This window comes from Vulpes lagopus, chromosome 7 (genome assembly GCF_018345385.1).
Source record: "Vulpes lagopus strain Blue_001 chromosome 7, ASM1834538v1, whole genome shotgun sequence".
Classification (NCBI taxonomy): domain Eukaryota; kingdom Metazoa; phylum Chordata; class Mammalia; order Carnivora; family Canidae; genus Vulpes; species Vulpes lagopus.
This window is the reverse complement of record NC_054830.1, coordinates 126,251,087-126,264,758: the sequence shown is the minus strand read 5'-3', so window position 1 is coordinate 126,264,758 and position 13,672 is coordinate 126,251,087. Positions and strand designations below refer to the sequence as shown.

Below are 13,672 nucleotides of genomic sequence, written 5' to 3'. Positions count from 1 at the left end.
GATCCTTTCATGTTTACAGCACATGGCAAACTCTCCCAAAAAAGGAGAGTAAGACAATAGCCGTATCTAGAAGACACTGTTAAAACCGAACAGCAATCATGGTGCCTGGGTGGTGGCGTTGGTTAAGTGTCTGACTCTTGGTTTCAGCTCAGGTTCCAATCTCAGGGTCGTGAAATGGAGTTCTGTGTGGGGTTCCACGCTCAGCATGGAGTCTGCTTAAGATTCTCTCTCCCTCTGTTTCTGCCCCCCCAGGTACCTCCCCCAATAAACAAATAAATCTTTTCTAAAAAAACCTTAATGACAATTATTCACCTAGTTGCCCCCTTTCTAGCAGAAAGAGAGCCCAAGTTTTGATCACTCTCCCTAAAGGATCTATACACTTCAGGGACTGGTTGAAGCATCTGGGAATTGGTTTAGGATGGACAAATGAACCAATGACGGCCAGTGAGACAGAGGAAGGCTTCCAGAGGCTTTCTGGCAGTGTTTTCTTCAGCTCTTAAAAAGATGTGAGAGAGAGCAAGAGGACATTTTTACTGTCCGTACACAATGTTGATGATGTGTGAGGCCTGGAGCTGTGGCAGCCGCAGCCGCCTTGGCACCACAGGAGCCAGACAGACCAACACACTGTAGATGGAAAGGACCTGGTCTTTGATGATACTGTTGAGGAGCGAAAGTAACCAATCCTGGTGATGTCTTTCTGCCAGATTTCATGTCAAATGAGATCCTAAATCCCCTTATTCTTTAAGCTTTGATGCATTTTGCCAAGAAGAGAGCGTCCCCATTTCCCCTGGCTCTCCCTGCCACCTCTCACTCTGGCTCCCGGTCCAGCCCTCAGACCCTGAGGATGAAGAGCAGACGTCTGATCACCTGAGCCTGACCCCTCTCCGATGTCAAGTTGTGGGTTCTCTCCAAGCTTCAGATGGTCTGTCCCTTGCTCTCTGGGTCAGTTAGAGGACACAGAGGTGGGGTGGCACTGGTGTCAATGCTGAGAAAACTGCACGAATTTGAACCTAAGGTTGAGTAGGAAAAAGTCCAATCAACAATGCGGAATTCTTGAGGAAAAGGAAATAAGAAGGTATCGGTACTTGTGCCAACAAATGCTGCTTGCAAAACGTAGGGACTAAGCAGTAAGGTATGTGAAGGGAGAGGACACATGCAATTATAAGATTCACTGGTTTTGTAAAGGGCACCATTTCCTGAGCATTTACCACGTCATGAGCGGTGCGTTCAGCAATGTGCAGACAAGGTCTCCTGTCCTCCTCACAACATCCTATGATGCAGATCACAAAGCATGATCCCAGGGTCCTGGGGTTGAGCCCCACATAGGGCCCCTGATCATCAAGGAGCCTGCTTCTCCCTCTGCCTGCCACTCCATCTGCTAATTCTCTCTCTCTCTCTCAAATAAATAAATCTTTTTAAAAAAACATCTAAGGAAGGGAATTCTAAGCAACATGGACCCCCAAAGGCAAAGACACTGAGTTAAGAAAGGGTTCCATGTGTCTCAGGTCCAAAGCTGAGTGTGGAGATGAGAAAGGTTTGCGGTAAGGCTGAAGTCTAGGAATCAAAACCTGCAGGACAAGCTAGCCTGGAAACCCAACTTAAACAGGCAATTTTTTGGCTCAGCTCAAAAGTAGAGGCATGGCATGGGACTGAACTGGGCTCACACAGAGTCAGCGGGACTTGCCCACTTAGGTCAAGTTGCCCACTTAGGTCAAGTCTATAAGCTAGACTGGTGCCTGTAGTTCCAGGTATTCACCATATTTGCAGCCAGCAATCCCCACTGTTCTAGCAAAAGACCTGGACTTCAGTCTGACCTGGATTAACTCAGGAGATATCTTCATCTCTGAGCCAATTGTTGTGACACAGAGAAAGAGGATGAGGTTACGCACTGACCCCCTGACACAGAGAGTGGAGTGGAGTCAGCCTGCCCAGACTGCCTGTAGTAAGAATCAGGGAGACAATAATTCTCCAAAGAAAAATAGAGAAGCAGCTCTCTGAAGAAGGTGCGTGGATGCTGAAAAAGCATGCAGTGGTGGGTATCCACAAAGCAGGTCTGTGTAGACCCTGGTAAAGAGTTAGAATTTTATGCTAAAGTACACTGGGAAGCCATAAAGGGTGCTAAGCAGGGAGTGGGGGGCAATCTGCTGGCATTTGACCTGATAACATTTCAAAAAGGTTACTTTGACCACTGAGTAGAGAAAGGATTGCAAGTATCTCAGCTTGGAAGGATTGAGATCAGGGAATTATTCTGGAGTGACAGGCTGGAGAGGTTGGTGCCTCAAACCTGGGTACCTGGGTGAGAGCACTAAGGGTCAGAGAATCATGAACAGATCGGAGATGCTCTTGTGGGAGAGTCGATGCTTCTTGTCGATGGAGTAGAAGTAGGGGAATAAGTGAAAGAAGAAGTCAAGCATGATTCCCAGGGTTTGGGCTTGATCATCTGGGCAAATCATGATGCCATTTACCAAGAGGGGAAAGACATGGGAGGAGGGAGGATAGGGACAAGTCATGAGAGTAAAAACCAAGGATGAACAGGTCTGGAGTATGGAAGAAAGGTCTGTGCTTGAGTTAAAAATGCAGGGGTCATCAGCACACAGACATTATTTAAATGCGAAAGGCTAAATGAGATCACTCTGGAGCATGAACGTTTGAGCCTTGAACACCATGGGTTTGAACTGTGCAAGTCCACTTACGGGGGTTCGGGAGGGATAAATACAGTACAGTGCTGTGAATGTGTTTTTGCTTTCTTATGATTTTCTTAATGACATTTTATTTTCTCTGGCTCACTTGATTGCAAGAATGAAGTATATAACACATAGAACATACAAATGTGTTAACCTGATAACTGTTGACGTTATCAGTAAGGCTTCTGGTCACCTGTAGGCTTAGTAGATAAATTTTGGGGAGTCAAAAGTTATACATGAGTCTTCAACTGCACAGGGGTGATGGTTCCCCTAATGCCCACGTTGCTCAAGGGTCCACGAGAGAGAGAGAAAGGGAAGAGCTTTTCATACTGGTTTCCCCACAGAAGTTCCACTCTGTTCAAGCTGGTTTACTGAGGTTCTAGGCAAACATAGGCTCTCCCACCCCTGGGTGTGTGCATGTGTCTGTGTCTGTCCGTCTGTCTGTCTGTCTCCCATTCCATCCATTTTCAATGACTTCCTTTCACTCCCCTGGACCTCTGAAGACTCACTCCATAACAATCAACTTAAATACACCCTCTCTAGGAACACCTGCCTTATTAGCTCCATCGCAAATGTCAGCCTCTTTGCTTCCTATGACTTTTATTGTCCATTAACCAGACATTTGGCATTTGCAAAACAATGTCTTATGTTCTGTGCATACCTCCTATTGCCCCTGAATAGATTATAAGCCCTTAGAAGGCAGCCTGCAAGCCTTCATCTCACCCAAACCAGGCAACTTGCCCCCAAAAGAGTTAATAAAAAAACCACAAAGATCTGTCGATCAGAGACAACATCCGCCTCCTGCTTTCTTGCAGTGTTTTTGTCCAGTGGCTGGGAATTTAGTTCAAACTCCCACACTTGGTGAGACAGGGGCTCAGCACGGGTGTCCCAATCAACCCCCTGAAAATGAGGCAGCAATTGTTCAGTGCTTTTAAAAATACTTGTGGCAAATAAATGCTTGTGGCAAATAAAGAGAACATGACTCAATCCGTATTGAAAAGAACCCGATGAAAGTAATTCCCCACAGAGGAAAGCCAAAGAATTAAAATGAATGCCTACAAGCCACTTCAACTATTTCTGCATCTATCTTTGAATAATATCCCAATCAAATGGAACACATCTCTGTATGTTTGTGCCCTCTAACACTCCCTCCTCCCTTCCAAGCTCGGGGGTCCATAATTTACAGTTTAGAGTCATCCCAAAGTGTCAAACTGGATTTCCAAGCTCCAGAGGGCTCAGTCTGCACAGGGCAGTCTGGAGAGCCCCCCTATTTTCATTCTCTTTTGGTTGTACTGTGAAAGCCCCCCCTCCCCATTCCACCTCCTCCTTGGACGACCTCTCAGTTCTCTACTGGGACTTGCCTCAACTGAATCCCAGCAGTCTCTCGTTTTTCCAGGCGCCCTCCATCTGGGCTCTCCTTGCTCTGCTGCCCACAACAGAGTTCTCCAACCAGGCAAATCACCCTTCAACCCCAAACCCCTTTTAAAGCTACAGAAAGCAAACCCCCAAGTTGGCAAACTCCGATGGCTGTGACAATGTTGAAAAAAATCAAACACATTTGATTCAGTTTTGCAAAGCTGACTTGCTGCTGATTGAGTCATATCTGCCTATTTTCTAGAGGTCATGTTACTTTCCCTTTCTGACTCATGTTTCATCTCAAAACTAGTGTAACTTGAGTCTGCCAGCTGGATGGGGTCTTTCCTTGTGCCTCTGGGACCTCTGACTGCATTTGGGTCCTAGGACTCAGCCTACAGACACCGTGCAGTGGATGAGGACCCATCTTGGAACAGGATCCCGGGACCTACCGTTTAAAATTGCTGCATGATCTTCTACATGCATAACGTAAACAATTAACACACATTTCTTATGTGTTCTTTAGACTTATGTTTCTCAGGCTAGTCCTGGATCTCATAACCCTGAGCCTGTTTCCTTCTGTGAAAAAGGAACGTTAAAAACACTCTGGAGTATTGTCGTTATGCTTTAAATAAGATAACATGAGGGAAGTGCCTGGAATCAGATCCTGCATCTAAGTAGGAGTTCAGCAAACACACGGTTTAATTGTATGAGATTGCCATTTGCATACGACAAAAGATGGGCAAATATTGACAATTTCATATAGTTCAAAACCTGCCATTAGCCTGCTACTCGAACGTTGAGGAGATCTAGTGTCCAACTGGCTGGGGTACTGGGTACAGTGGAGGTGAAATTTTAGGGTTGGAACCTCAGAGTTGACTTTTGTTTAAATCATCAAATAATCAAGGAATGCCAGCACCCTGCTCCGAGCTTTAAATGCTGGGAGATTTTCTTGACTTGGAGTTACTTAAGCAAAGCTCATTTAAGAGTTAAGATAGCCATGCGGTTAGGAGCCTAAATTCTGGGGAGAGAATCCTGAGCTCAAACCCCAGCTCTGCTACTCACCAGCTTTTTGATCTTAAGCAAGTTTGTTGGATAATCAGAGTCTCAGTTCTCTACTCCAGGACATAGGCTAATACCGGGTTGCTATGACAACTAAATAAGTTAATATATGTAAAGTCCTTAGAATAGAGAAATGTTGACTGTCATTAACTTGATTTAAAATAGGTAGTGTGGTAGGTGCCTGGGTGGCTCCATCTGTTAAGTACCCCACTCTTGGTTTTGGCCCAGATCATGATCTCAGGGTCATGAGACTGAGTCCCACATGAGGCTCTGCACTGGGCATGGAGCCTGCTTAGGACTCTTTCTTCCTCTGCCCCTTGCCACATCTCTCTTTCTCTCTCTCTCTTTCTCTCTCTCTCTCTCTCAATAAAATAAAACAAAACAAAATAGGTGATGTGTCCTGACATGAGATCCAAGGATGGAAATTAGAATTGGAGCAATGGAAAATCAGCCTCCTCTTCTAGAGCGGTTCCAGTATAAGAGCTGAGACACCTCTTAGGAAGCTCAAGGGTGGTGGGTGTCACCACCCAGGAGAGCTTAGGGAGGATCCTCCCAGCCAGCGACATTGAGTCCGTCCTTCTGGGTGTTTTGAGAACAGAGCAGAGCACTTCATAGGCACCCAAAGCAGAAGTAACTCGTGAACACTCTACAAAACCCAATGGAGGAGAAATGACCGGAGATGAAGAGGAAGGGGGACAGAACTACCACCCATCACCAAGAAGCAGGCACGGTGATGGGAAATGAAAGCATTAGTTGAACATACTGTTCACTTAGAAACTCAGATTAGGACGAAGAAGTCATAAGGAAAATGATAACCATGTCCTACAGGTTTTGCCATAACTACTTTCATGTGTATTATCTGACTATATCCATACAAAAACCAAACCAAAACAAAACAAAACCCCAAAACCCTATGAGTCAGATAGGCAAAGGCAGCATTGTATTTAAAGATGAGTGACTGGGGTGCCTGGGTAGCTCAGTCACTTAAGCAGCTGACCTCGGCTCACGTCATGATCTCAGGGTCCTAGGATTGAGTCCCCATCGCACTCCTTGCTCAGCAGGAAGCCTGCTTCTCCCTCTCCCTCTGCAGCTCCTCCTGCTTGTGCACTCTCTCTCTCTCTCTCTTTCTCTAAATTAATTAATTAATTAAAATAAAGATGAGCAATAGAAGGATCCAGGAGCGTAAATGCTTACCTGAGCCTCACTGGACCTGGAATTTGAGCCCCTTAAAGTCAGGGCCATGTTTATCTTTGTCTTCCCAGGCACGAAGCTTATGTTTACTGGGCCAATGGACTCAAATGGGCCGTACCTCGACTATAGACTCATGTTTCTCAGGCTAGTCCAGGATCTCAAGCAATGACTTGATTGCTCATGCTCTGTCGAGTCCCAAACCTGCAGCTGGCAGTCACTTAGAGACACTGAAGGAGGCAAAGGGAAAGGATTTCAATAGTTTGTGCCAGAACAGATTGGGTATCTCATACACATCATCAGCATATGTGTGTCCCTTCTCTATAACCCTGATGACACGTGAGGCTATCCATCCATGCCTCTCTGGCTGCCATTTATAACCCACTTGCTCATGTGGAAAATGAGGGATAAAGCCCACCTTATAGGGTGGTTTTGAGGTGTTTCTCTTATTCATATATAATATATTAAAATAATTAAAATCGTATATATACATATATGTTGTTTCCATACAACTGTTTTAGTTTACCTTAATGGGAGAGTTGGTTTAGCCAATTAAGAGAATTGAAAGTCCTTCAGCTGCTTTTAAAAAAGAACAAAGGTAGTTGTGTGTATGTGTGTGTATGCACGTGCGCACGCATGTACATAAAGGTATATAGAGTTTCTTAGCAAGAACACCATGTAATTTGCCCCACATCTTGTTAGAGACAGATCTGGACAGAGTATTTAGAAATATCAAGAGAATCTTTGAATGAACATATTTTCTTCTTGGACTTTTGAAGGAAAGATAGAGAAATAGGAGATCTGGATCTGAGTCGGCTCAGGTCTTGCTCTGGGCTTTTCCCTCATGTAAAGGATATTTCTCCTCCATTATGAAGCAGTGAAGTTTTTTTTTTAAGATTTTATTTATTTATTCATGAGCCACCCAGGCATCCCAAAGCTTCCAGTTTTCTGTACCCTCCCTCTTCCTTCATTCCTTTTTTCCTTCTTTCCTTCTTTCTTCCTTCTCTCTTTCTTTCCTTCTTCTTATGATCTCTCTGCTCAATCAACCCTAAATGAAGCCCACGGGTCAACAATTCCTGCCCACTCAGGGCCTCCAAACAATATTTTAGAGGCTCATTCTTAGATATGATCAGAGTGCTGACTCTCCCAAACAATTGACGAGAACATCTAGCATGAAAGAGAAAGACCAATGTAAGAATAAATAAAAAAAAGAAATCTCAAGGAAACAAATGGAAGAGGATATAAGATTTAAAAATCTACAACACTAGTGAAGAAACCGCATCCTTATACTCAGAAGTAGAGGTTATATGAAAGGATAAATCAAAGAACAAGAAATTAAAATTTAATTGAAATACAATATTCAATAGGAAGGCTGGAGAATAGTTGAAGAAATCTTCCAAGAATAAGCACAAAAAAACATAGCACTAAAAATTATAAAAGAAAAGATAATAATGTAGAGGATGAATCCAAGAGGCTCACCATCCAACCAGAATGATTTCTTAAAAAAAGAGAAAAGAGAAAATATAGAGGTGGAAAATATGAAAGTTATATGGCAATAAAACTTCTAGCACTGAAAATAAAAATCTCCAGATTGCAGCTCTCTTTTCTATAACCAAAAAAAATGGGTGAAATAAGACCCATAGCAAAGTACATAAGTTGCGAGGTGTAAGATTCCTGGGGGAAAATAGATCCTAATGGTTCCCAAAGAAGCAAAAAAGTAATTTCCAAGGAAAATAGATAAGAGGTCGAAATACGTGTATTCACGGCTCTAATGAATAGTCACAGATCAATAAGGCAGAGCCTTCAAATATTTAAAGGAAGATTAAGTCTTAACCTAGCCAAATTATAACTTCAGGGACTACATAAAGTAGACATTTTCAGAAGGGTGGGAACTCTAAAATACTTTTCTTATTCCTCCTAAAAAGCAATTGGAGTACTTTCAATTCTCTTAATTGCAGGGTAAGTCAACCCTCCCATTGAGGTCAAGTAAAACAGTTATATATATATATATATATATATATATATATATATATATATATATCTGGAATTATTTTATAATCAATATATTTCAATTTAGAACTATTAAATATATTATTTTTAATATGCAATATTTAAATACATAATTAAATACATTTTATATATATAAAGAATACATACTTATTTTTACATTTCTCTTAAAAGCATCAAAAAGCTGATGAGATAGTGACAGAATACTATGCCAAAACTTCAGAGAATCTGAGAAGCAGTCTCTCAAAGCTCGGTTTTCTCTGCATGGGAAGAAACAGCTGCTGTATGGAACTGTGGTATTTGGCAGCCTCCCTAGACAAGAAAGATAAAATGGCCGGGCAAGTGGAGAGTCTGATAAATACCCACACATTAAGTTGAGGTCCTGAAGGGCTTTAGTCTTGGAGAGAGCTTCCCAAATATGTCTGTGCATTAGAATCTTGGGAGAGCTTTTAAAAATTCTGAAGTGAGCTCAGTGGTTGAGCGTCTGCCTTTGGCTCAGGTCATGATCCCGGGGTCATGAGATCGAGTCTCACATCGGGCTCCCTGCAGGGAGCCTGCTTCTCCCTCTGCCTGTATTTCTGCCTCTCTGCCTATGTCCCTCATGAATAAATAAAATCTTTAAATAAATAAATAAATATTCCAAAGTGCAAGATGCACCACAGACCAATGAATTCAGTCTCTGGGGGTGGGACACAGGTAGCAGAATAGTTGGAAGCTCCCCAGGGGATTCCAATTTGCAGATGAGTTTGGGAAGCTCCAGTGTGTGAGAGAGTATATTGGGAGTAACACTGTTCTCACATGGGTGACTCTGGGAATTTCAAGTCTGGAACCTCAGTTAATGTGGTCCCAGAGTATCAGAGACAAAGGAACATTCTCTGCGGAGGTATATATTTTCATCCTAGGCCTCAAATTATTTCTTTTTTAAAAGATTTTATTTACTTATTCATAAGAGACACAGAAAGGCAGAGAAATAGGCAGAGGGAGAAGCAGGCTCCCTACAGGGAACCCGATGTAGGACTCGATCCCAGAACCCTAGGATCATGACCTGAGCCAAAGGCAGATGCTTAAACACTGAGCCATCCGGGTGCTCCAAGGCTCAAATTATTTCTACAAAAAAAAATGTTTAAATGCAATGTCAAGTGTAAGTTCTCTATGAGTAAGAACCGATGATAGGGAATGCTCACAAAAACAATCCTACAGACTTCCAGTAGTGAAAGAATCAGGCACAGACTACAAAATCATGCTTCCTGTCTTAAACGAAAAAAAGGTAAAGCTTGGAAGTTTTAGCTGGTGGAAACCAAAAAAGTAACTGATTTGAAAAAGAAGCAAGTAAAAATTCTAGAACTAAAATATACAATAACTGTAATGAAGAATCAAATGCACAGTTTAACAGTTAAACATATAGAGCCAAAGATTAGACTAGGAAACTGGAATATAAATCAGAATAAAATATCCAGAAGCATTACAGAAAGGCCAAAAGGATGAAAGAGAAAACAGAAGAGAGGATAAAAAAAACATCAAATAAGCTTTGGCAAATTCTGCTTAAAGGTCAGATAGGAAATACTTTAGGCCATGCAGGCCATACTGTGTTAGTTGTAACTATTCATATCTGCCATTGTAGCTTAAAAAAAAAAAAGTCATAGACAAGAAGTAAATAAATAATCATGACTATATTCAGAACTTTGTTTCCAAAAAAAATGGCTGACCCAGAGGCCACAGTTTGTCATAGAATAAAAAAGATCTAATATATGTATGTTATATCTTGGAGACAGATGTCTCCAATTACACCCTAGAGAACAGTAGAGAGGAATAGGGTAAAAGCAATAACTGATGAAAAAAATTACTAAGAATTTTCAAGACTTGATGAAAGACAGTAACTCACAAATTAGGGAGTCCAATAAATCCCTAGGACAAATATAAAAGAATCCACATTTTGGTTTGCAAGAAAAGCAAAGAGAAAGAGCAAATCTTAAAAGAAACTAAAGAAAAGATTGCTTTTAAAGGAGTGACAGAGTGACAGCTGACTTCTCAATATCAGAAAATAAAGTAAAAGGGAGCCTGGGTGGCTCAGCTGGTTAAGTGTTTGCCTTTGGCTTGGGCCATGATCTCAGGGTTCTGGGATCGAGCCCTGCATTGAGCTTCCTGCTTAGCAAGAGGTCTGCTTCTCCCTCTGCCCCTCACCTCACTTGTGCGTGTTCTCTCCCTCTCTCTATCTTAAATAAATAAATAAATAAATAAATAAATAAATAATTTTTAAAAAGAAAGGAAAAATCCAGAACACAAGGGAATATTATTTCTAATATATTGAAAGGAAATAACCACCTACCTAGAATTCTATACTTAGTAAAATTGTACTTCAAAAATGAAGGCAACGTAAAGACATTATTGGACAAGTAAAAGAATGAAAAGTTTGCCTTTTGTGGATCTGCACTTGGGAATACACTTCAAACATAAGGAAAACAATCACATGCAGAAGGTATACTTGAGACCGGGAAAAGGAAAGCAAAGAAAATGGTAAATATGTGAGTAAATCTAAATGAATATTAACCATGTAGAATAATAACTATCATGTTATTACAGTGTTTAAATATAAAGTGAATTGAAACAAATAGCAATAATAGCATGAAGTTTGGGAAGATGATAAGTAACATTGACATTTTTGTGCTATCTGGGAGGAGAGTAAAGGTATTAATTAACATTTAATAAGTCAAGGATGCATAATGTGACTTCTAGAATAACTGCCAAGAGAAAAGAAACAAAGTGTGCAACTTCTAAGCAGAGAGAAAAATTTCAAGCTAGTAAAATTGATGAAATAAAAGAGAAGGCAAAGGGATCCCTGGGTGGCGCAGCGGTTTAGTGCCTGCCTTTGGCCTAGGGTGTGATCCTGGAGACCCAGGATCAAATCCCACGTCGGGCTCCCAGTACATGGAGCCTGCTTCTCCCTCTGCCTGTGTCTCTGCCCCTCTCTCTCTCTCTCTCTCTCTCTCTGTGTGTGTGTGTGACTATCATAAATAAATAAAAATTTAAAAAAAAAGAGAAGGCAAAGACAGAGAGAAAAAATCATAGAACAGCTAGTATGACAGAAAGTACAAAATAAAAAGTAAATTTAATCACAATGCACAGAATAACTTTAAATGTAGATAGACTAGTAGCTCCAGTTGAGACTAAGATTGGCCATCTAGATCAAAAACAAACCCCAAATATATGCTATTTAAAAGCAACATATCTAAAACATAAGGATACTGAAATGTTGACAGCAACTGGAAAACATACTCCAACAAAATAAGGAAATAAATTTAAGAAGAGAAAGATCCAGGATTAAGAAATAGGGAATTAGAGGAGAACAACAGAATGTTCTGGGAAGAAAGCTTCCAGGTAAAAGGAAAGATTAAACAAACTATCTAATGCTTCTGAGCATAGGAGATAATCTGCTAATAGGTATTTGGTCCCTCAATTGAATATCTGGAAAAATTTAGATATGTTTATTTTTTAAAAATCACACAAATAAAAACAGAAGGGAATATCACAAGTTTTGGCTAAATACATATTTCATGTTTACATTAAGATTGGGTAAATACCTTTAATTGCAGAGTTGATTATTAGTATATATTATAATAACATTTCCTTTCCAGGTTTTTTTTTTTTTTTTAGTTATTCATTGCCAAAATTTGTGATATACTCTGTTGAAGAGGGAGGGGAGTGAGATATAAGAGAGAGAAATACTTATTAATAGAAGCCAATCAATGGGGGATCCCTGGGTGGCTCAGCAGTTTAGCGCCTGCCTTCGGCCCAGGGCATGATCCCAGGGTCATGGGATAGAGTCCCACATCGGGCTCCCTGCAGGGAGCCTGCTTCTCCCTCTGCCTGTTTCTCTCTCTCTCTCTCTCTCATGAATGAATAAATAAAATCTTAAAAACAAGAAGTCAATCAACAATGTGTAAAAAGTGATAAACCAAGTGATTAGTAGTATAATAACATTATTTCGAAATATAAAGGATAATGACAGAATTATCAGTTAAAAGAAGTAAAGGAGGAGAAATGAAGAGATGAAGAGTATCACGACAAGTGTTGTTTGTAGTTATAAGCCTTCTCATTTATTTTAATTTTTAAATTATATACATGTGTTATTTTGTTAAAGCTTAAAGTTAGAAGTTAAAAATAAAACCAGAAGCAATGAAAGGGACCTTTTCCTACCAGATATAAGAATTAAAATGGAAATTAAAATTATAAATTACTTGATGCAGGAAGAGGCAAACAGCTGTCTGACTAGATCACAAATCATACAATTTAAGCAATAATTAATTGGCACAGAAATAAACAAGCAGATCAATGAAACAGAATGAAAGTCCAGTCAGATTCACAGATTCACATTCAAATGGGAATTCAGTTCGAGATAAAAGTAGCATTTTAAATCAGTAGGGAAGGATAGTTTTTGATGACTGGGTGAGACATCAGTCAATTCATTTAGAAAATCAGTGTTCAATCCCTGTCTCATACCATACAAATAAATAATCTCAGATTAAAAGGTTAAATGTAAAAAACAAAATTACAAAAATACATTAACAAGATTTTTAAAAATAAAACTGTATAAAACATTTAATTTATTGGTCTTTTGCGGGAGTTGATGTATCTCCAGTGTATTACAACTGAGCCATTAATCTTGTTGCTTCATCAACATTAACTGGTTCATTTTCATGACACTGCTGAGGAATCAGCTGTTTCTGCAGAGGTTCAAGGGAAAGGCCTTTTGAGAAATTTGCAAGTTCCTTTTGTATATCTACAAAAGCTTTATTCACTCTGTTAACTTTTTCATCATTCACAATGTTTATCTTCTTAAGATTAGTGGTAACTGGTTTTGCTTTGTTTTTAGACTTAAAGTTTTTTTGGCTGGCTATATGAAATACACTCCTGGACTTCTGTCCTCTTAGTTTGTTCTTGGCCATTGTCTTCACCACACCTTCAATGCCCTCGTGCAGCAGCTCACGACCCACGCGACGCCATCTGCACGCACAGGCCAAAATTACAAAAATAAAATGAGATATTTTCTCATTCTGAGTTTGAAGTAGGTCTATACAATATTTTTGCATGGAAAAGGAAAATAGCAGTACAGTATAATTAGGATGATTATGGGGTTTTGTGTTTTGTTTTCTTTTTAGAGGAGGTGGAGGAGGGGCAGAGGAAGAGAGAGAATCTTAAGCAGGCTCCATACCCAGCACAAACCAGAGCCAGGGCTCAGTCTCACAACCCTGAGATCATGACCTGAGCCAAAATCAAGAGTCAGTGCCAAATCAAGTGAACCACCCAAGTGCCCCGATTCCGGGTTTGGTTTTTTTTTGTTTTTTTTTTTAAGTAGAAATGTATATGAGTGAGTTTGTGTG

The 13,672-nt window shown here is 40.5% G+C and overlaps 1 protein-coding gene across 1 annotated transcript; it reads right to left on the bottom strand.

Annotated features, from left to right (window-relative positions):
• Positions 1-12,878: 12,878 nt before the first annotated feature.
• LOC121495691 (ribosomal biogenesis factor) lies at positions 12,879-13,302 on the bottom strand. The gene has a single exon (XM_041763528.1). It carries the CDS (start codon positions 13,235-13,237, stop codon positions 12,935-12,937), a length of 303 nt encoding a protein of 100 aa, XP_041619462.1. The 5' UTR covers positions 13,238-13,302; the 3' UTR covers positions 12,879-12,934.
• Positions 13,303-13,672: the final 370 nt, after the last annotated feature.

Bases quoted from the DNA above. Each gene is read 5' to 3' on its own strand.
- LOC121495691 (XM_041763528.1), bottom strand. From the start codon at position 13,237: ATGGCCAAGAACAAACTAAGAGGACAGAAGTCCAGGAGTGTATTTCAT.